We start from the raw sequence: 20,719 nt of genomic DNA, 5'->3' as shown, positions 1-20,719 counted from the left end.
GGCTCACGGGCCTAGCCGCTCTGTGGCATGTGCGATCTTCCCAGACCGGGGCACGAACCCATGTCCCCTGCATCGGCAGGCGGAGTCTCAACCACTGCACCACCAGGGAAGCCCACAAATACATACTTTCTTAAAAACTGTGTTTTCAGCAATACAATACAAACATATGTCTTTCTAAGTTAATTTTACTATTGTGGTTATAAAACTTTAGTTTCTTTTTTTAGATATGAAAATTTTGAGGATCCTATGGGAACTATTGATAAATTTCATTATGGTACTCACTATTCAAATTCTGCTGGGGTTATGCACTATCTTATTCGTACAGAACCATTCACCACCCTCCACATCCAGCTTCAGAGTGGAAGGTATGTTTTGGGTAAATAAGCTATTTTCTTAAGACTGTATGATAGTGTTGAAAACTCTTTGCCTTCATGTCATGTACTGTTATAACAGGGCCTTATCTTTTTTTTCTCCTCTGTTAGATTTCGATTCATATACTAGCTCCCTAGATAAAAGCAGCCAAACTTGTTTGAGAACAGGTCACTCACACTGACTTACACAAATGACTTTTAAGGTGAATTCCTTTTTACTGCTATCCAGTGTACTTTTGTGATTTTCAACTGGGTTTAGGAATCTACCAGAGATTTAGAGTTAGAACTGATTTAGACCTTGATCCAAGATGTATCCCAGAGATTCAAACCTAACCAATGCCTATGTAGTCCTCCTAAAAATATTTATTAATCAATAGGAATAAAAATAGGGAGAAATAAGGGCCCTTACATTATTAGTAGCAGCTCAAACAGATCTGTGATGCCATTGTATTATCGTATCACCTGTCAGTGTTATAACTTACCTAACTTTCACATTTTCTTAATGATCCTAAAGAAAGAAACTTTTCCAAGAATCCTCCATTCCCCAATGTATCCTCCAGGAAGCTCTCTACTGACTCCCATTTTGTCTTCATGTTGCCTTATTCTTTACCATTATCATTTTGCTTTTTCTACCCAATCAAAAACTATGTAAACATTGCCTGTTCTACTCTTTCCATGTAAATTTTATCTCTCAAAATTAGCCTGGGTTGCTTATTCCTGTCTTTAGTACACCAAGCCTTGGCTATCAAGGAGAGGCTTTGATCACTACACATCTCCAAATGTTACATTTGTCATGAATGCAGGTAATTTTCCTTCCAGGAAAGTGTAACTGGGTCTTTTCAGCTTTTAGTGATTTTATGAATAAATGATTTTTTAAAAAGCTTCAAAAATAGATTCTGTTTGTGCTTCAAAGGACATCATCAAGAAAGTAAAAAAGACAACCAATTCAGTAGGAGAAAATATTTGCAAATTATAGATCTGTTAAGGGACTTGTATCTAGAATATATAAATAATTCTTGCAGTGCAATAATAAAAAGACAAATGACCCAGTTAAAAACTGGACAAAGGGTCTAAATGGACATTTCTCCAAAGAAGATTACAAATTCCCAATAAACATATGATTAACATCGTTAGTCATCAGGGAAATTCAAATCAAAACCAAATTGAGATACCTCTTTACCCACATGAGGCTGGCTATAATAAAAAAGACAGATAATACCTACTGTTGATGAGTATGTTGAGAAATTGGAATAATTATGTACTGGCAGTGGGAATGTAAAATGATGCAGACTCTGTGGAAAACAGTCTGGCAGTACTTCAAAAGGTTAAAGATAGAATTACATATTACCCAGCAATTCTACTCCTACGTATATACCCAAGATAACTGAATACATATGTTCATGCAAACACTTGTACACAAATGTACTTAGCAGCATTATTTATAATAGCCCAAATATGGAAACAACAAAAATACCCATCAACTGGTAAAGGAATAAATAAAATGTGGTATACCCATGCAATAAAATATTATCTGGCATGAGTTAATAAAGGGAATGAAAGATTGATATATGCTACAACATAGATGAACCTTGAAAGCAGTACACTGAATAAAATAAGCCAGACACAAAATGCCATATATTGTATGATTTACATAAAATGTCTAAAATAGACAAATCCATAGAGACAGAAAGTAGATTAGTAGCTGCTCAGGGGTGGAGGGAGAGTGAATGGAGAGTGACTGCTATTAGATGCAGGGTTTCATTTTGGAGTGATGAAAATGTTCTAAAATTGGTTGTGGTGATGGCTACACAGCTCTGCATATACTGAAGGCCGTTGAATTGTTCACTCAGAGCGAATTATATGTATGTTAATTATGTATCAGTAAAGCTGTTCTCCCCCACCCAAACAAAAAGATTCTTCCATTAAAACTGTACGTCTCCTTCAATTTGAACATACCATTATTAGACTTTATTGATGACACAATCATTGACTATAATTAAATTTAGAGTTCTGCTAAGTTCAGCTCTGCTTCAAAACAAGGTTGCTAGGCATAAAGAGTCATATTAGTCATTAACTGTCACTTAGAAGTCATCATTTATGGAATAAATCCAGGAAAACACTATCAAAGGAGATGAAACAGAAGGGATTTATGCTGTTTGTGATTAGCCAAAACAGTAAAATTGCAGCATGACCATGTGAGCTTCTTTCAACTACCATAGGCCCAGGATGGAACTTGAAAATAAAGTTAAAATAAGATAATAGTATATGCAAGTAAAGTATAAAAGCTTTAGCTACAGAACTATTTCCCTAACACCCTCTGGTTTTTAGCAAAAGAGTTTGTAAAGATACTTATGTATCAAGGATTAAATCAGCAGCATTTCCATAGATCTGTTAACTATGTATGTCAATATTATAATACTTAGAGTGATATTTAAACTCTGTAATTTTAAAATATCCAAATAATATTTATTCACTTTCTGTAATAAATTTTACTGATTAAAAATTGTGCCATTTTCATCTATTTTAACTAAGATGATACTAGTGATTAAAATCATAATATTCAGTTCCTGGCAACAAAATAAGAAAGATTGTCATAAGGAGAGCAACTTGTGTTTTTAGACATTAAAGAGAAAGGTTAAATAAAGAGAAACTAATCATGAGGAAACCTGAAGGAAGATTAAAGGTTTGTTTTAGCCTGTTGTTGCTCTCATTCAGTATTCACTGTTCTCTTTCAATCTCCACATGCAGGTTTGACTGTGCAGATCGACAATTCCATTCCATCCCTGCTACCTGGCAGGCTCTCATGGACAATCCATATGATGTGAAGGAACTTATTCCTGAATTCTTCTATTTCCCAGAATTTTTGGAAAATCAAAATCGTAAGAAATAGATTAAAAATTGGACTGAACAGGTCCCAATGGAGAATCCTGAAAAATATCTTTTAGGACATTTTTGTGATGACCTCTAGATTATTTAAGGTTCATTCTGCCTGTGTATTATTCAGTGACAAGGCTTAAATGATGTTCAGGTACTAGTCTTATCTTCTACGGATTGATTACTGTAGCTTTGTAGTATAGTCTGAAGTCAGGGACCCTGAATCCTCCAGCTCCATTTTTCGTTCTCAAGATTGCTTTGGCTATTCGGGGTCTTTTGTGTTTCCATACAAGTTGTGAAATTTTTTGTTCTAGTTCTGTGAAAAATGTCAGTGGTAGTTTGATAGGGATTGCATTGAATCTGTAGATTGCTTTGGGTAGTATAGTCATTTTCACAATGTTGATGCTTCTAATCCAAGAACATGGTATATCTCTCCATCTATTTGTATCATCTTTAATTTCTTTCAGCAGTGTCTTATAATTTTCTGCATACAGGTCTTTTGTCTCCTTAGGTAGGTGTATTCCTAGATATTTTACTCTTTTTGTTGCAATGGTAAATGGGAGTGTTTTCTTAATTTCGCTTTCAGATTTTTCATCACTAGTGTATAAGAATGCCAGAGATTGCTGTGCATTAATTTTGCATCCTGCTGCTTTACCAAATTTATTGATTAGCTCTAGTAGTTTTCTGGTAGCATCTTTAGGATTCTCTATGTATAGTATCATGTCATCTGCAAAGAGTGGCAGCTTTACTTCTTCTTTTCCGATTTGGATTCCTTTTATTTCCTTTTCTTCTCTGATTGCTGTGCCTAAAACTTCCAAAACTATGTTGAATAAGAGTGGTGAGAGTGGGCAACCTTGTCTTGTTCCTGATCTTAGTGGGAATGGTTTCAGTTTTTCACCATTGAGGATGATGTTGGCTGTGGGTTTGTCATATATGGCCTTTATTATGTTGAGGAAAGTTCCCTCTATGCCTACTTTCTGGAGGGTTTTTATCAGAAATGCGTGTTGAATTTTGTCAAAAGCTTTCTCTGCATCTATTGAGATGATCATATGATTTTTCTCCTTCAGTTTGTTAATATGGTATGTCACGTTGATTGTTTTGCGTATATTGAAGAATCATTGCATTCCTGGAATAAACCCCACTTGATCATGGTTTATGATCCTTTTAATGTGCTGTTGGATTCTATTTGCTAGTATTTTGTTGAAGAGTTTTGCATCTATGTTCATCAGTGATATTCGCCTGTAGTTTTCTTTCTTTGTGACATCTTTGTCTGGTTTTGGTATCAGGGTGATGGTGGCCTCGTAGAATGAGTTTGGGAGTGTTCCTCCCTCTGCTATATTTTGGAAGAGTTTGAGAAGGATAGGTGTTAGCCCTTCTCTAAATGTTTGATAGAATTCACCTGTGAAGCCATCTGGTCCTGGGCTTTTGTTTGTTGGAAGATTTTTTTTTTTTTTTTTTTTGCGGTACACAGGCCCCTCACTGTTGTGGTCTCTCCCGTTGTGGAGCACAGGCTCCAGATTCGCAGGCTCAGCGGCCACGGCTCACGGGCCTAGCTGCTCCACGGCATGTGGGATCTTCCCGGACCGGGGCATGAACCCCTGTCCCCTGCATCAGCAGGCGGACTCTCAACCACTGCCCCACCAGGGAAGCCCCTGTTGGAAGATTTTTAATCACAGTTTCAATTTCAGTGCTTGTGATTGGTCTGTTCATATTCATTGGTCTGTTTCTTTCTGGTTCTGTCTCGGCAGGTTGTGCATTTCTAGGAATTTGTCCATTTATTCCAGGTTGTCCATTTTATTGGCATAGAGTTGCTTGTAGTAATCTCTCATGATCCTTTGTATTTCTGCAGTGTCAGTTGTTACTTCTCCTTTTTCATTTCTAATTCTATTGATTTGAGTCTTCTCCCTTTTTTTCTTGATGAGTCTGGCTAATGGTTTATCAATTTTGTTTATCTTCTCAAACAACCAGCTTTTAGTTTTATTGATCTTTGCTAACGTTTCCTTCATTTCTTTTTCATTTATTTCTGATCTGATCTTTATGATTTGTTTCCTTCTGCTGACTTTGGGGTTTTTTTGTTCTTCTTTCTCTAATTGCTTTAGGTGCAAGGTTAGGTTGTTTATTTGAGATGTTTCCTGTTTCTTAAGGTAGGCTTGTATAGCTATAAACTTCCCTCTTAGAACTGCTTTTGCTGCATCCCATAGGTTTTGGGTGGTCATGTCTCTGTTGTCTTTTGTTTCTAGGTATTTTTTGATTTCCTCTTTGATTTCTTCAGTGATCACTTCATTATTAAGTAGTGTTTTGTTTAGCCTCCATGTGTTTGTATATTTTACAGATCTTTTCCTGTAATTGATATCTAGTCTCATAAGCGTTGTGGTCAGAAAAGATACTTGATACGATTTCAGTTTTCTTAAATTTACCAACGCTATATTTGTGACCCAAGATATGTGTCCTTTCTTTTTTTTTTTTCTTTACGGTACGCGGCCCTCTCACTGTTGTGGCCTCTGACGTTGCGGAGCGCAGGCTCCGGACGCGCAGGCTCAGCAGCCTTGACTCACGAGCCCAGCGGCTCTGCAGCATGTGGGATCACCCCGACCTGGGCACGAACCCGTGTCTCCTGCATCAGCAGGCGGACTCTCAACCACTGTGCCACCAGGGAAGCCCTGTCCTTTCTTAAATTTGAGAAACCCTTTCTCATAATCTCCCTTCACTGTCCAGAGCTGTGTCATATACCAACCCCTATGCCAGTCACCTACAACAAGCATGAAATATAAGACAGGATGGACACTTGAATTAAAGCAAGGTTCTTCTACCAGATAAGGAGGAATGGCTATCAGGTGGCCAACAATATCTGCTATACAATAGTTGGGTTAAGGCCACACACCCTGTGCATCCTATCATTCTGTGACACTTGAACCTGTCTTCAGCTTTAAGGACACACTGATATTTTTAGGCAGTATCTTTAATGAAGGTCTTTTGTGTTGACACTTTTCCCTTTCCACACTGTATGAATAAGAAAATTTCATCTTTGGGACAATTTTGTCAAAAGTACTGTGTTCTAACTAGAATGAGCAAATCTTTATTATGTCAGTATCTACTTAAAATAGTGGTATATAAATATATTGTTTTTCCATAACACAAACAAGTCATTTTAAGTTTTAAGTTATACCAAAAAGCTCTAAGGAGCTCTATTTTGTAAATTAACCATTAGAAGGACTATGTTAATTATTTTTAATGTAAGAAGAATGCTTACTGTTGCATTTTTGTTCAGGTTAAGGGTTTTGGTCATAACTATAATTTCCTCCACTTTTTTCAGCAAAAAATAAACTATTATCTGATTTATCTTCTAATAACTAATTTTAAACTATCTTATTTTCATTTACCTTTTTAATCAACTGATAAAATGCATTCCAATAAATAAGAATTATTTTTACCTGTTCAATAAATTTATATCAAGAAGGGAACTTGATGGGGGGGAGGGATAGATTGGGAGTTTGGGTTTGACATGTACACAGGGCTATATTTAAAATACATAGCCAACAAGGACCTGCTGTATAGCACAGGGAACTCTGCTCAATACTCTAATAACCTTAATGGGAAAAGAATTTGAAAAAGAATAGATACATGTGTATGTATGGCTGAGTGCTTTGCTGTGCATGTGAAGCTAACAGGGCATTGTTGATCAACTATATTCCAATATAAAATAAAAATTTTAAAAAAAGAGAAAGGAACTTGATTCTCACCTTTTACTCTTAATAAAAGAAGAAAAGCATTCAGTTTTGCTAAGTAATGTACCCTTTTATTTGTTTTACTTGATTTATTTAAATCTAAAATGATTTGATACGTTTATCTTTTACATGTCTTAGAATTTAACTTGGGTCGTCTACAAGTTTCCAGAGAACTAGTAAATGATGTCATTCTCCCCAAATGGGCTAAGTCAGCTGAAGATTTCATCTATAAACATAGGAAAGCTCTGGTAAGATTTTTGTGTTTAGTTATTAGACAATCAATAAGATAAAGATCTATGTGTTTTCCAGAGGATGATGGAATAAAGTATATCTATTATTTTCCTGGATTGATTTGTAATCTATTATATGTGCTGTTTTAGAAAGTATAATATAGTAATTTATTTTGAGGTTATGGATCTTCTGATATAGTAGTACAGTCCTATGGATGTATGCAAAAAAATTTTTTTTTCACTTCTATGAGATATCTACCTATTGTATGTGAACCTATTTTGGTCATAGTTTGATTTTCACAGTTCCCACATTTGTTTCAAATCTAACAAGAATAAGTACATTTATTTTCCTCTGAAGGATTCCAGTAAGTTTTTAATAAGACAGCTAAATAAATCCTAAATGCCACTTAAAAATTTTACTCGTTTTTTAGCTAAATTTCCATTTTGGAATTGAAGGACTAGTGAGAGTTAGTTTAATGTTGCTATTGTATTATTATCTTGCAGATAATGCTTTTTTCCCCCACAAGAGCCCACTTAGCTTTCTATCTAAACTGAAATGTTACAGATTCTGAAACTAAATAGGCCAGTACTTGGAAACATTCCTTGTCATTAGTACATAGTTAGTCAAGTTTACAAAATACAGGATTACATTTTAATATTTGTAAGCAATGCATGAATAAGGAATTGGGAAAAAATAAAACAACTCTGAAAAATAATCTGTTACTTTTTAACTAGGCAGGAACTTCTCAGATGCTTCCTTCTGTGTTATCTATGACAGTAAGTAGGGGTCCAGGATTTTAGGAAGACATACTCCTCATTAATAAGAGGTTAGAAGTTTGTGTTTCAGTTATGTATTGCCGTGTAACAAACTATCCCAAAATTTAGTGGCTTAAAACTATAGCCATTTTATTATTTCTCACGCTTATGTGAGTTGACTTGCCTCAACTGGGCAGTTCTTCTGGTCTTGCTTAAGGTTCTCATCCCCTTGCAGTCATATGGCAGCTAAGGTCGGAGTCATCTAGAGGCTGCCTTGAGACACTGGGATGCTGACTTTTCTCCCTCTCCCTGTAGTCTCAGGATATCTCCTCTTCATGTGGTCTCTCTAACTGATTAGCCAGACTTCTTACCTGGCAGCTCAAGGCCCCCCAAGAATGTAAAAGTGGAAGCTTCTAGACTTTCTTGAGGCCTAAGGCTGTGAACTGTCACAGTATCACTTCTGCCTTCTTGTCATGGTTAAATAGTAACAGGATGAGTGCAGATTCCAGAGGAAAGAAAGTAAACTCCATCTCTTAATGGTTGGAGTGAGAAAGAATTTGCAGCTATCTTTAATCCACCATTCACAGGCTGCCCTCTGGCCACAAAGTATTTACATTCCTTCTACATGCAAAATGTACATACGTCCTCTCAAGACCTTCCCAAAGTCTCAGCTCCTTAAGGCAGGGATCTACAGACTTTTTCCCGTAAAAGACCAGCTAGTAAATATTTTCATTGGCCGTAAACTTAGTCTGTGTTGAAATTCTGCCATTGTAGTGCAAAAGAAAATGGGGGTATGGCTGTGTTCTGCTAATCTACAAACCTGGCTGCTAGTAAGGTTTGGCCCACAAACAGTAGTTTGCTGATCCTTGCATAAAGGCATGAGGCCTGAAGTCCAGAATCTTACTAGTCATCTAAATCAAATCCATGTGTGGATGAAACTACTCCAGTGTCTCCTCTTGTATCTGAAGACTGAAGTAAGGAGACAAGTTATCTGCCCCCCATGTAACAGTGGTGTAACAAGGACAGGAAAACTATAATAGACACTAACATTCAAAAGGAAGCGAGGAAACAGAGGCACCTAGCCTCTTGTTTATAACAATTCAGAATTCCAGCAGGGACATGCTCTCAGTTACTTTACTAGGGCCCAGTGCTATTCCCTGATATTGGTTCTCCATGCATCTTTTTGTTCTACCCTTAGGCTCTTGGCTTTTCACTCTGAGTCATTCTTTTCCATAAAAACTAAAACAAAAAAACATTGTTTACAAGACTATCTTTGCAAGCCTCTTTCCTAACCATGATAAGCTGGAAGCCAAAGTCTCTTTTATTTTTTGAACAGTTTTTAACTTTTTCAGCTTGAATTAATGCAGTTTCTTTTAAAATGTTATGGGTTTCTTATGCATCAACTCTGTTGGGCAAAAACCATTCCACATTACTTTGTGAGATAGTTCATTATCTCCTTTGGGCTGAGTGGGAGGCTACAATGGGAAAATGTTCTTAAGGTTAAGATGCTCTTATTGTCTAGATAGGTGGGTCTGTGACACACAACCTAAAATCTTTGAGATCTCAGCAGATTGTTTTTTAGCCACACTCCTGATCTAAACTTTTGCCCAAGGCCATATTTTACTGGAAACATTCTGATTTAAGCATTAACTTACACCATTTCTCACTTTGAGAGTCTTTGCTTTCTAGTGATCCCGGAAATGAGAAATAATTTTCGTGCCCAGCAAGACCCAGCTCCTTTATATACTTTTAAAATTATGCTTAAAACCCAAACAGTTCATTTTTAAAACTCATCCTTGCTCCTCCCACACATAATCACAGGCAGCTAAAAGAAACCAATTAGCATTTAAAAACATTCTGCCTGGAAATCTCTGTCCCCAGATCCAAGAGTTCATTAGGTACCCTTTCTATCGTTCATGTAACGAAAACATGAGTTCCCTTTTCTCCTGTCTCCAATAACAATTTTCTTACGGTCTTTCAACTCCTCACTAACAGGCTCCGGGTTCTTTAAGCTTCTGCCTGCCACCAAGTTCACCTCTTAGTTGGCCGTGTGGGGGTGTGTGGAGGGAGTGATTTTTCAGCTATCTTCAGTCCACCCCAGTGCAGTTTCCTTGTTTCCTTGAATTGAATTTCTGGACTATTTCAGTGGAATTTTCACAACAAATATGTATTCCACAGCTATCATTAATTTTTTTGTTGTTCTTATTTGGACTATAAGAATATTTGTTATTTTCTTCACCCATTAGTTAGGAGATGTATATGTAGTAAATATTAATAAATATGTTTACATTTTACTAGATAGAATATAGTCAAATTGGATCAATGTTTAACATGATTTTGAGATCATTTTATTTACAGTGATAAGATTTGTGTGTGGAAATGCTTAAAATGCTCTTATTTTTTTAAAGGACCTATCATTACGTTGTAGTTGGAAGGTATCTCTATATTAATTGCTAAATTTGTTTTTTTTTCTAGGAGTCTGAATATGTTTCTGCTCATCTTCATGAATGGATAGATCTGATTTTTGGCTATAAACAGAGGGGGCCAGCTGCAGTGGAGGCACTCAATGTTTTCTATTACTGTAGTTATGAAGGTATAAGCCTATACTTTTTCTCTTATGTTAATAAAAAAATTATTTAATATGTGTTTATACATGGTATTTTTGGCATAACTATTTAACACAAGAAAGACTACATTTAAAAAATAATTTTAGTTATCTTTTCTATTTGAAAGGCTGCTGCTTTTTAAAAAAATAGTAGTTAAAATGTCAATTATTGGTGGCATAAAAGATTTTGATCTCTGGCCATATGTATCCTATTCAGTTGGTTCTGAGTATTCTGTATTAAATTGTTAGCAGACATTAAATAAGAGTTTTTAAAATTAAAATAACAAATTCTTCCAACGATAATAAGATGACAGTATTCTAATGTTTAGCTCTGGATCAAGAACATTTTCTGAAGGCTTTGAAAGGCTTAAGAAGGAGTTCTTTCCTAATCCTTCCATAGAGCTAATAGTTCTAAAGATTATAAATAGTGTGAAGTTTTATGAATTTGAGCAGAACCCACATGACTTTTGGTAAATAGACAAGCATGTTTTTACCTTGCTGTATTCATTTGATAACAGTTTTGTAGGAAGGTAGTATAGCATGGTGGTTAGGAGCATAGTCTTTGAAATCAGACTTTACCTAGTTTGGTCAATTACTAGGTATGTAACAATAGGGATTAAGTATGGCTGGTATAATCAGTTAGCCAGAATATCACCTTGCCCAACTTTTGTTAGATAAACTAATTTATAGCAGTAATTTTGTGTGGTTATTACACTTGTTTCAGCTTAACTATCATGAAGAAAGCAATCAGGTGTACTATGAGTATAGTGTGCATTTTTATAAGAGAAACTTTTATAGACTACCAGTTAACTTTTGTTTAAAATATTTTAGTTCTAAACAGTGGGTGGAATTTATTTTTGTACATATTTAATATCTGAAGCTTTACTGATTTTTTAAAAGTTATCTCTTTACAGTAGTTTTATAAATTGATGAACGGAATAATATTTTGTTGAAAATATACTAATCAGTCTCTGATATGTTAAACAGTTGTGTGGCTTGCTGATTTGTTTTCGCTCTATAGTGAATTGACTACTTCTCTTGGTTTTAGGAGCTGTGGATCTGGATGCCTTAACAGATGAGAAGGAAAGAAAAGCCTTAGAAGGGATGATTAACAATTTTGGGCAAACACCTTGTCAACTGTTAAAGGTAAAGCATAAAAGTTATTGATTACTGAAGTCCAGAATTTAATTTCTAAGGAATAGTACTACCAGTAATTTTCAAGGTTTTTAATGATTTAAAACCTAATTTCAGAATTATCTAGAATTTGGAAAAAATTATACTGTCACTTTAAAAATAAATAGATTTAAATGATTGTTCCTATTTTTTTAAATTAATTTATTAATTTATTTATTTTTGGCTGTGTTGGGTCTTCCATTTCTGTGCGAGGGCTTTCTCTAGTTGCGGCAAGCGGGGGCCACTCTTCATCGCGGTGCGCGGGCCTTTCACTGTCGTAGCCTCTTGTTGCGGGGCACAGGCTCCAGACATGCAGGCTCAGTAGTTGTTGCTCATGGGCCTAGTTGCTCCGCGGCATGTGGGATCTTCCCAGACCAGGGCTTGAACCCGTGTCCCCTGCATTGACAGACAGATTCTCAGCCACTGCGCCACCAGGGAAGCCCATGATTGTTCCTATTTTGAATGTCAAAATATTGCAGTCAAAATCCACATATTCAGTCAATTCGTCTTAAGTCACAAAGGATTTATATTTACTCAGAAAGCCAATCACATTTATTTTGTTGTTTCTGGGAAAGGAAAAGGTGAGGTTGAAGGCCCCTGTCAGGTGAGCCTTCCTCCCTCCTTTATTAAATGGAGAAGTAGCTCTAACTGAGTACCAGTTAGGTTATACCATTAAAGCTGTTCTAATACTGGGACTCATTGCATGTATAAGACTTTTAGTAGCTGACATCTGCCCCCAAAGGGTTCTTATCATCCAGAGCCCAAACCCAGTCCTAAAAATCAAATTGCAGAATATATAAAATCGAAGTATAGATATTACTGTATTTCTTTTCCCATCCTAGTATCTGAAGTTAAATTATTGTCTTCCTGATTGCATACAGCTTTGGATTCATAGAAGTTAATCCAGTATTAGCTTGCAAAGACGTCTTGATCTTTGTTAGTATATGAATTTGGAAATGAGGAATACATAATAATATACCATTTATTAAGTTGATACTTTCCTGTGCAAGCACTGTGCTAAGTGATTTACCTAACTTCACAGTAAATATTCAATTATCCTTACTTTTTACATGATGAAGCCGTATTTCATAGAAATTAATACCTAGCCTACAACACCTTAGAAAAATCAAATACTTTTTTCCAACTTTATACAACTAGGATGTGACTGGGACAGAATTTGGATGCATGATCATCTAACTCCAAATCCTTTCTTCCATGCCATGTTTCCTCTGAATTAATAGCTGTTGAACTTGTAGATCATTTTTCCATTCTTATGGGCTGTTATTTATATCCTAATTATGACACTTCCACCTTAGTTAGTTGTATATTTATTCATTTGCCTCACTATATTATAATATGTTAAAGGCGGCAACTTTTTAAAAAACATTTTTGTATCTTTCTTGCATATAGTTTGTGGGCAGTAAGTATTTGTTGAACTGAAATCTCCACAGCTATAACAGCAACAGTATATCTAAACTCTGGCTTATAGATGAACTTCTGTTAATTCAGTTATCAGACCAAGATTTATAATCCAGTTTGAATCCTCCAACATTGATTTTTGCAGAATACTCATATTTGAAATCAGTCTTTATTCCTTACCTGCTGATAGTCAGAAGGCAAAAGTAACAGAATAAAACACAACACTTCATTGGACTTTGAAATAGATTCTATAATATTTTTGCAGCAGCTTTATTTTTTTTTTTACAAGGGCAGTGCTAATTAGTTTATAAGATAAAAAAATGACATAAAAATCAGCTTCTGATTTCAAATAAAGTGAATAATATTCACATGGATAATTCAGAGATAAATATTGAATTAGAGCTCTTAAATCTGTTTCCCATAATCTAATATTTTGCAATGGAGATAGAATCCTCTTTAGCTAGATTTCTATTCTGCATTTTAACTGTGGCATTGGAATATTAATTTGACTTGTAATTTTCTTCTCATTTAAAAAGGTGATAATATCTTTTGTTTCTGACATTAAAGGTAAGGAATAATAATAACTTATTTGAAAAGCAATGCAGTAATATCTATAATTTGATTCTGAGAATATTGACATTCAAATCTTATTTCAGGAATTAAAGATTCACCCGTATTATAAATTTTGACTTTTGAATAATGTATTTAATTTTACCAAACATATACATAAGCATGTACCATATTTATGGTACTTTTCTATGTGTTGAAAATCCAAAAATGAATATGACTTATTTTCTGACTTTAAGGTACCTATTGTCTAGTTGGGAAAGACCATAACCAACTATATGTAATACAACATAGAAAGAAATAAGTACTAAATAAAATACTAAATAATGTAGTGTGCTGAGAAAAATAATAGAATAGTTAATTCTGCCTTAGAGATTCAAGGGAGAGATCAGTACGAAAAACTTTAAAGTAGAAGTAGGGTTTCTCTGGGAATGAAGAGGGCCCGAACTCTGCCAAGGAAATTGAGCAAAAGCCAGGAGTTGTCAATAGTGCATGGTATGTAATCCATCATAGCTAGAGTCTGGTATGTATGAAGGAATATAGTGAGAGATATTTTAATGTAATTATGGAATTATTTTTTTCTTAATTTTTTTTTGAAGGAACCACACCCTTCTAGATTATCAGCAGAGGAAGCAGTGCAGAAGCAAACCAAAACAGACACTTCAACCTTTAACTTATTTCAATACCTCCCTGAACTCAAGTCATTTTTTATAGAGGTAATATCCAATTTGATAATATCAAAGGATTTTCTCTGTGATTTCTGTACACTTCATTGTTCCTTTTGTTCTTTAATGGAGAGGGTGGATTTTAATACTTAATCCAAAATAGTAAATAATACTTCAGTATTATGTTCTTAGATTTTTTAAAACAACCTTGTTGAAAGCTTTTGTTTGCTGCTGTAATGTTTGTTTTGGCTTTCTTTCTTCCAACCTCACGTTCTCCCGAAGGAAACATAAAGAGGAAGAATAATTTGACTTAAATTGCTTTTTGTGTAGTTGAGATGATATATAGAGGAAGTCTGAAATAACTTTTAATTACAGTGTCTACTCACATATAAAATATGGCCCATGAGTCAGATTGTTAATTGATGATGTCAGAAGGAATAGTCAAGTGGAGCAAGATAGATAGTTAATGCTGTTCTTGAAAGAGTACCTTCAAATTCACATGTTTAAATATACATATTGAATTACAGTTGATTCTTGAACAACACAGGTTTGAACAGTGTGGGTCTACTTATACATGGATTTTTTTTCAATAGTAAATACTACAGTACTACATAATCTGGGATTGGTTGAATTTGTGGGTGCAGAACTGCAGATAAGGAAGAAGCACAGATACAGATATTATATTTATATATAAATTATATAATAATGCATGGAGGGTTGGTGTCCCAAACCCCTGAGTTGTTCAAGGGTCAGCTGTTCTTTGAATAGTTCAGAATGTGAATATGAAATGCATTAATACCTATAAATTTGGTTAGGACGGATAATAGTAACTCTTTTGGAAGAATACAAAATGATAAAAAGTTACTAAGAATAGATTGGAGATGTGCATAGAACAAGGAATAACTCTCATGCCATACAGCAAACGGTGGTAAATGTTTTCTTAAAGGGCCAGATCGTAAATATTTTGGACTTTGTACCTACATATCATTTGAAGGTGCTTAATTCTTCCAGTAATGAAATGTGACAACATGATTTTGTCTCCCAGGGAAGCTCATTAGAGACTCAGCTCTGCCTAGCACATTCCAAAATTCTAGACTCCCAAAAGAAAAGCCTGTATTCAGACGATTGTTTGCACAAATAGTCTAGGCATAGTGAGCCACGTGTATTATTGAAGACAAGTTTTATATCAGTGTAAGGATGTCTTTGCCTGCCAAGTTCCCTGATGCCAGGCAATGGCCAACCTTGCAAGCAGCCTTTCTAAGGTGAGCAGTCTCAGTCCTGCTATGTTAACTTTTGGCTACACATAGGGCAACCCACAAAACCCTATTTGACCCCTAAAATGATGGACATGTAATAAGATATTATGTAATGCTGATAAAAGTATTTTCATCATATCTAATCATTTGTGGCATTGTTTTTTATAGTACAATACATTCTGAGTTCTGTCTGCAGATGCAATGGCATTTGCCCCTCTCTGCACCCACCCCAAGTCACAGGGTAGCTTTCCTCAGGGCCAGTGTCTGGAGCAGGATTAAGAACACAATAGATATCCTTGGGTACCAATAATTGTTAATCCCTTTTCATCATCATACAAGAAGGTGTTTCCCACTCATTCATATGAAAAGAGAAGGCCTCTTTTAGTTCTCTTCCTAGGTATTAAAATGGTGAAGAAAACTGACGTAGCAGTGAAAGCAAGGGGCTTATTAAATGGATTTCTTCAGATACCATTTCCATTTATGCTGTTTCAATGTCAGTTGTCTTCTCTTGATTAATTCACAGTATGAAGAGAAAAGATATGCATTAACTTCATGTGGTTATACATCATTATTTAATTCATATAAAGCTCTTAGAAAAGCACCTGGCACATCATATGTACCCACTAATGTTAGTTAGGTTATAATTTATCTAATAAATGTTAGGTGTAATTTATAAACTATTGTCACATCAAAAAACTTATTTCAAATCGTTTTTCTCTTTCACACTGTAATAAGATAATGGTGGATGTTTTCTGAAGACTGTCTTTATTTTCTGGTCCTTTGTTGTAGCTTTCAGGAAGGGCCTCAGGTAATGGAATAGATCTATGTTTTGAAAGTTAAACCCAAAAGGAAAATTCCATAAAATAGAACTAGTTTTCCCATTTCACTTATTTGAGAAATGTTTTCTTATATGGTCTGTATTTTCTACTTTATATTCATGTCAGTACGGCATGGGAAAAGGAAAGGTTTTAAATCACTGGCTGTTTTAAATGGTTGACACTCCTTGAAATCTACATCCTTGTTTAACAGCAGCATAGTGGAATACAAGAGGTGATGGGTTTCAGAACTTTCAAGTCTGCCATTCAAACATGGTATATAATTCCTCTCGTATGTTTAAAATTAAGTGATGATATGTTTTGATAGAGTACAAGGCTGTATCTCAGGGTTTATCTTTAAAGAAATAGAAGTTTTCAATAATTTTTACCTAATAAAGATAGTAGAACCAGCCACTAAACCTCTGTCCTTTATTTTATAGGGAATTAGTGATGGTATTCCACTAATAAAGGCCATTGTCCCCAAAAATCAGTCTCGTTCTTTTATTTCACAAGGCAGTCCTGAGTTACTGGTAAGTTGATTTATACCTTTTCACACTGCCATGTCTATATCCATTACAACTTATGAAAAAAATTGAGAAAATAAAAAAATTTTATAAGTCTTTTTTAAAAGCATAGGTAAGGGAATTCCCTGGAGGTCCAGTGGTTAGGGCTCCACACTTCCACTGCAGGGGGCCTGAGTTCGATCCCTGGTAGCCTGGTGGGGGAACGAAGATCCCACATGCTGCACAGCACGGCCAAATAAAAAAAGAGAGAAAATTTTAAAATAGAATTAATTTGACCAAGTATAAAAATGTATCTTTTAGGGGCTTCCCTGGTGGCCCTGGTCTGGGAGGATCCCACATGCCGCGGAGCGGCTGGACCCGTGGGCCATGGCTGCTGAGCCTGCATGTCCCGAGCCTGTGCTCCGCTACGGGAGAGGCCACAACAGTTAGAGGCCCGCGTACCGCCCCCCCCCCAAAAAAAAAAGTATCTCTTATTTACAGAGCTTTTAAGTAGTTCTATAATCCTTTTTTTTAAAAATAAATTTATTTATTTATGGCTGCATTGGGTCTTGATTGCTGTGCGCGGGCTTTCTCTAGTTGCAGTGAGCGGGGGCTACTCTTTGTTGTGGTGCACAGGCTTCTCACTGCGGTGGCTTCTCTTGTTGCGGAGCACGGGCTCTAGGTGTGCAGGCTTCAGTAGTTGTGGCACGTGGGCTCAGTAGTTGTGGCGCACGGGCTTAGTTGCTCCGTGGCACGTGGGATCTTCCTGGACCAGGGCTCGAACCCGTGTCCCCTTCATTGGCAGGCGGATTCTTAACCACTGCGCCACGAGGGAAGTCCTAGTTCTGTAATTCTAAAATTTATTTGGAATAATAAATATGTGAAAATACCAGGAAATTTTGTACAAGAAAATTGTGATGTAACTTCTTACTAGATGTTAAAATTTATCATAAGCAGTGAGAATAATGAAAATGAGATATAATACAGAATTGATAAAGGTCCGTCCACATGCAGGACATATTAGTGAGTACTTGAATTTCGTCATTTAATCCACCTAACAATCCTGTGAGATAGGCACAATTATTATTTCCCTTCCTCAGATGAGGAATTAAAACTCAGAAGTAACTTGCTCAAAGTCACAGAGCTAGCAAGGAAGGGACCCTGGCAAATGGACCAAACCTAGGTCTGTCTTATTCTAATTCTGTCACTTAGAAATGATAAAAATTGAGCATAGCACAGTGAAAAGTAGAAATTCCAGAGTTAAACCTATTTTTCTAATTATCCATATTGTGTGTTTGCATCGAAAAAACATCTAGAAAGATATACAAAAATAATAAGTACTCTTGAGTGGCAGAATTCTTGTGATTTTTCAGTTTTAATACCTGTATATTTTTAAATTATCTGAATTTTTTTTTTGGTAATCTGTTACTTTTATCAAGGGAGAATAAAACTTTCCATTTTTTAATGCAAATATTCACTGTTACTGTCCCTAATAAAGGGAGACCTTCTTAATAATTCTTCATAAGATCTATTTATGATTTATGTTCTAAATGATAGGTGTCTTATTTTTATGGTAAGACTTGATCCTTAATTTCTTCTGACTGCCAACTAATAGATGCTAGTAAACTTTGAGAAATTTTGAGGAAAATAATCTTATACTAAAGAAAGATACATTGGGACAGCTTTTCTTGCAGTAGGATAACAATGAGCTGTTTAACCATTTGAATTATTTTAAGACTTTCTTAATGAGTCTCATGTTTTAAGTACACAATCCCACACTACTCCCTAAGTGACAAATGCTAACATCATGTGAGCATTTGGTTATTCTATGTCATTTTCTTTAATTTTCATTTAATGTTTGTCTTCATGTGTTTCTTTTCCAGATAACAGTAAGCATGAATTACGTTATTGGAACCCATGGATGGCTGCCTTACGACAGAAACATTTCTAATTACTTTACATTCATCAGGGATCAAACTGTGACAAATCCAAAGTAAGTAAGTGAACATTTAAAGCAAAACAGGTACAGCTAGTACCTTATTGCCAGGAAAAGCAAATAGATTAAACTTTCCAACTTCCAGCTTTCCTGATCCTGGCATACCCTTATCTTGTCTACTTTGAGGCTGTTAACAGAATTGACAGTCTTACTAAATTGGCTTTGAAAGTCAAGATTTAAATCTTTTCCACACCTTCACCAATCTCAACCTCTTTACACTTAACCCTTGAGACTATTTTGTTACATGTATTTTTGTTTAATGAATAAGATTAATGTAGTTTATGAATGTATTTATCACTTATCAGTAGACATTTCAAAATGAACAGTTGAACAGACTTATTTTTTATTTCTTTTTGGAGAGATTAAAAAAATAGTTCATATCGGTCTAAGTGATCTTTTAAAGAAGAGTCTAATATTTAATTGTGTTTACAGAACTCAGCGTAGTATGAATGGACCTTTTGCTCCAGGGCTGGAGATCACTTCTAAGCTATTTATAGTATCACATGATGCAAAGTTGCTTTTTAGTGCTGGACACTGGGATAATAGCATTCAAGTGATGTCACTTACAAAAGGCAAAATTGTTTCACACAATATCAGACATATGGGTAAGCATTAACTTTTTTTTCCCTGTAAAAAATTTTTTCTGTTTTTTTTCCTAACCATAATAGTAGTACATACTCCTTATAAAAAGCATAAATTTTACCTTTGAAGCTAAGTGAACTTTTTAATAGAGTTATGTTATGAATATTATATTCTTTCTTTAAGAGTGTCTAATGTATTTTGGTTATACTAAGCACTATATAAATTAAATACAGCTTCATAGTATCTGAAAGATGCTAGGCTAAGTCTGAAAAAATTGGTTGCTAGAATTAGAATTTTATGAAAAAATGGTAAAAAAAAATCTGTCATAGTTGAATAAGAAATCAACTGTCCTATTCTTTAGTAGTAAAGCATGAGAGAGGTAAAATTGTTGAATATAGTTTAACCAGATGCTTCCTTTTTTTTTTTTAACCTTTATCTATCTATCTATCTATCTACTTATTTATTTTGGGCTGTGTTGGGTCTTAGTTGCAGCACATGGGATCTTTTGTTGCAGCACGCGGGCTCTTCATTGTGGCGCGCAGGCTTCTCTGTAGTTGTGGCGCGCGGGCTCCAGAGTGTGTGGGCTCTCTAGTTGCTGCACATGGGCTTAGTTGCCCCGCGGCATGTGGTATCCTAGTTCCCCGACCAGGGATCGAACCCAGGTCCCCAACATTGAAAGCCGGATTCTTAACCACTGGACCACCAGGGAAGTCCCTAACCTGGTGTTCTTAGTGTCTCAGTCTTTTCAATGTAAGAATAAAACATTGAGTAGATTTTTTCCTAATAAAACCATTAGGGAAGGGGAATGGAGTCTGTTACTAATTCTGCGCCAGTGACTCCCAAGGTGTCACTTAGCTCAGGTTTTTACAGTTTAGGAAAAATGTATTTTATGTTGTGAATTTACAGTGTAATATGTACTATTTTGGCTACGGACACATATTCTATAGGATTGCAGTTCCAGGGGGAATAGAAGGTGAATGGGGATAAGAGAGTAAGGGAGCAGAGAAGCATATCAAAATTAAGTGAGGATCCATTTAAAAGCTACCTAATCTCCTGCCAATATTTTTGACAGGCATTCCCTTGCCTCATGTCTACTCTTCACCATCAAAGAAGGGTGGCCTCAAAGAAAGCTCTCCTACATGATTTTAGTGCTGCTCCTTTTTTATGTCAGTCTTTCCCAGT

General features: G+C 35.5%; 1 protein-coding gene across 5 annotated transcripts in view; it reads left to right on the top strand.

The window, feature by feature from the left end:
- NBEAL1 (neurobeachin like 1) overlaps window positions 1–20,719 on the top strand; it is a 177,663-nt gene that overhangs the window by 138,920 nt on the left and 18,024 nt on the right. For 4 of the 5 annotated variants that reach the window (XM_060016264.1, XM_060016263.1, XM_060016266.1 and 1 more), the window contains 9 exons: window positions 225–365; window positions 3,120–3,250; window positions 7,109–7,218; window positions 10,432–10,549; window positions 11,610–11,707; window positions 14,320–14,436; window positions 16,897–16,986; window positions 18,843–18,952; window positions 19,388–19,560. In XM_060016264.1, coding sequence (XP_059872247.1) covers window positions 225–365; window positions 3,120–3,250; window positions 7,109–7,218; window positions 10,432–10,549; window positions 11,610–11,707; window positions 14,320–14,436; window positions 16,897–16,986; window positions 18,843–18,952; window positions 19,388–19,560 — 1,088 coding nt within the window. The remainder of the gene's footprint in view (window positions 1–224; window positions 366–3,119; window positions 3,251–7,108; window positions 7,219–10,431; window positions 10,550–11,609; window positions 11,708–14,319; window positions 14,437–16,896; window positions 16,987–18,842; window positions 18,953–19,387; window positions 19,561–20,719) is intronic. The other variant, XM_060016265.1, reaches the window with a different exon arrangement.

This window comes from Delphinus delphis, chromosome 7, assembly GCF_949987515.2.
Source record: "Delphinus delphis chromosome 7, mDelDel1.2, whole genome shotgun sequence".
NCBI lineage: Eukaryota > Metazoa > Chordata > Mammalia > Artiodactyla > Delphinidae > Delphinus > Delphinus delphis.
Note: the sequence above shows the minus strand (reverse complement) of the source record. Positions and strands in the feature narration are given on the sequence as shown.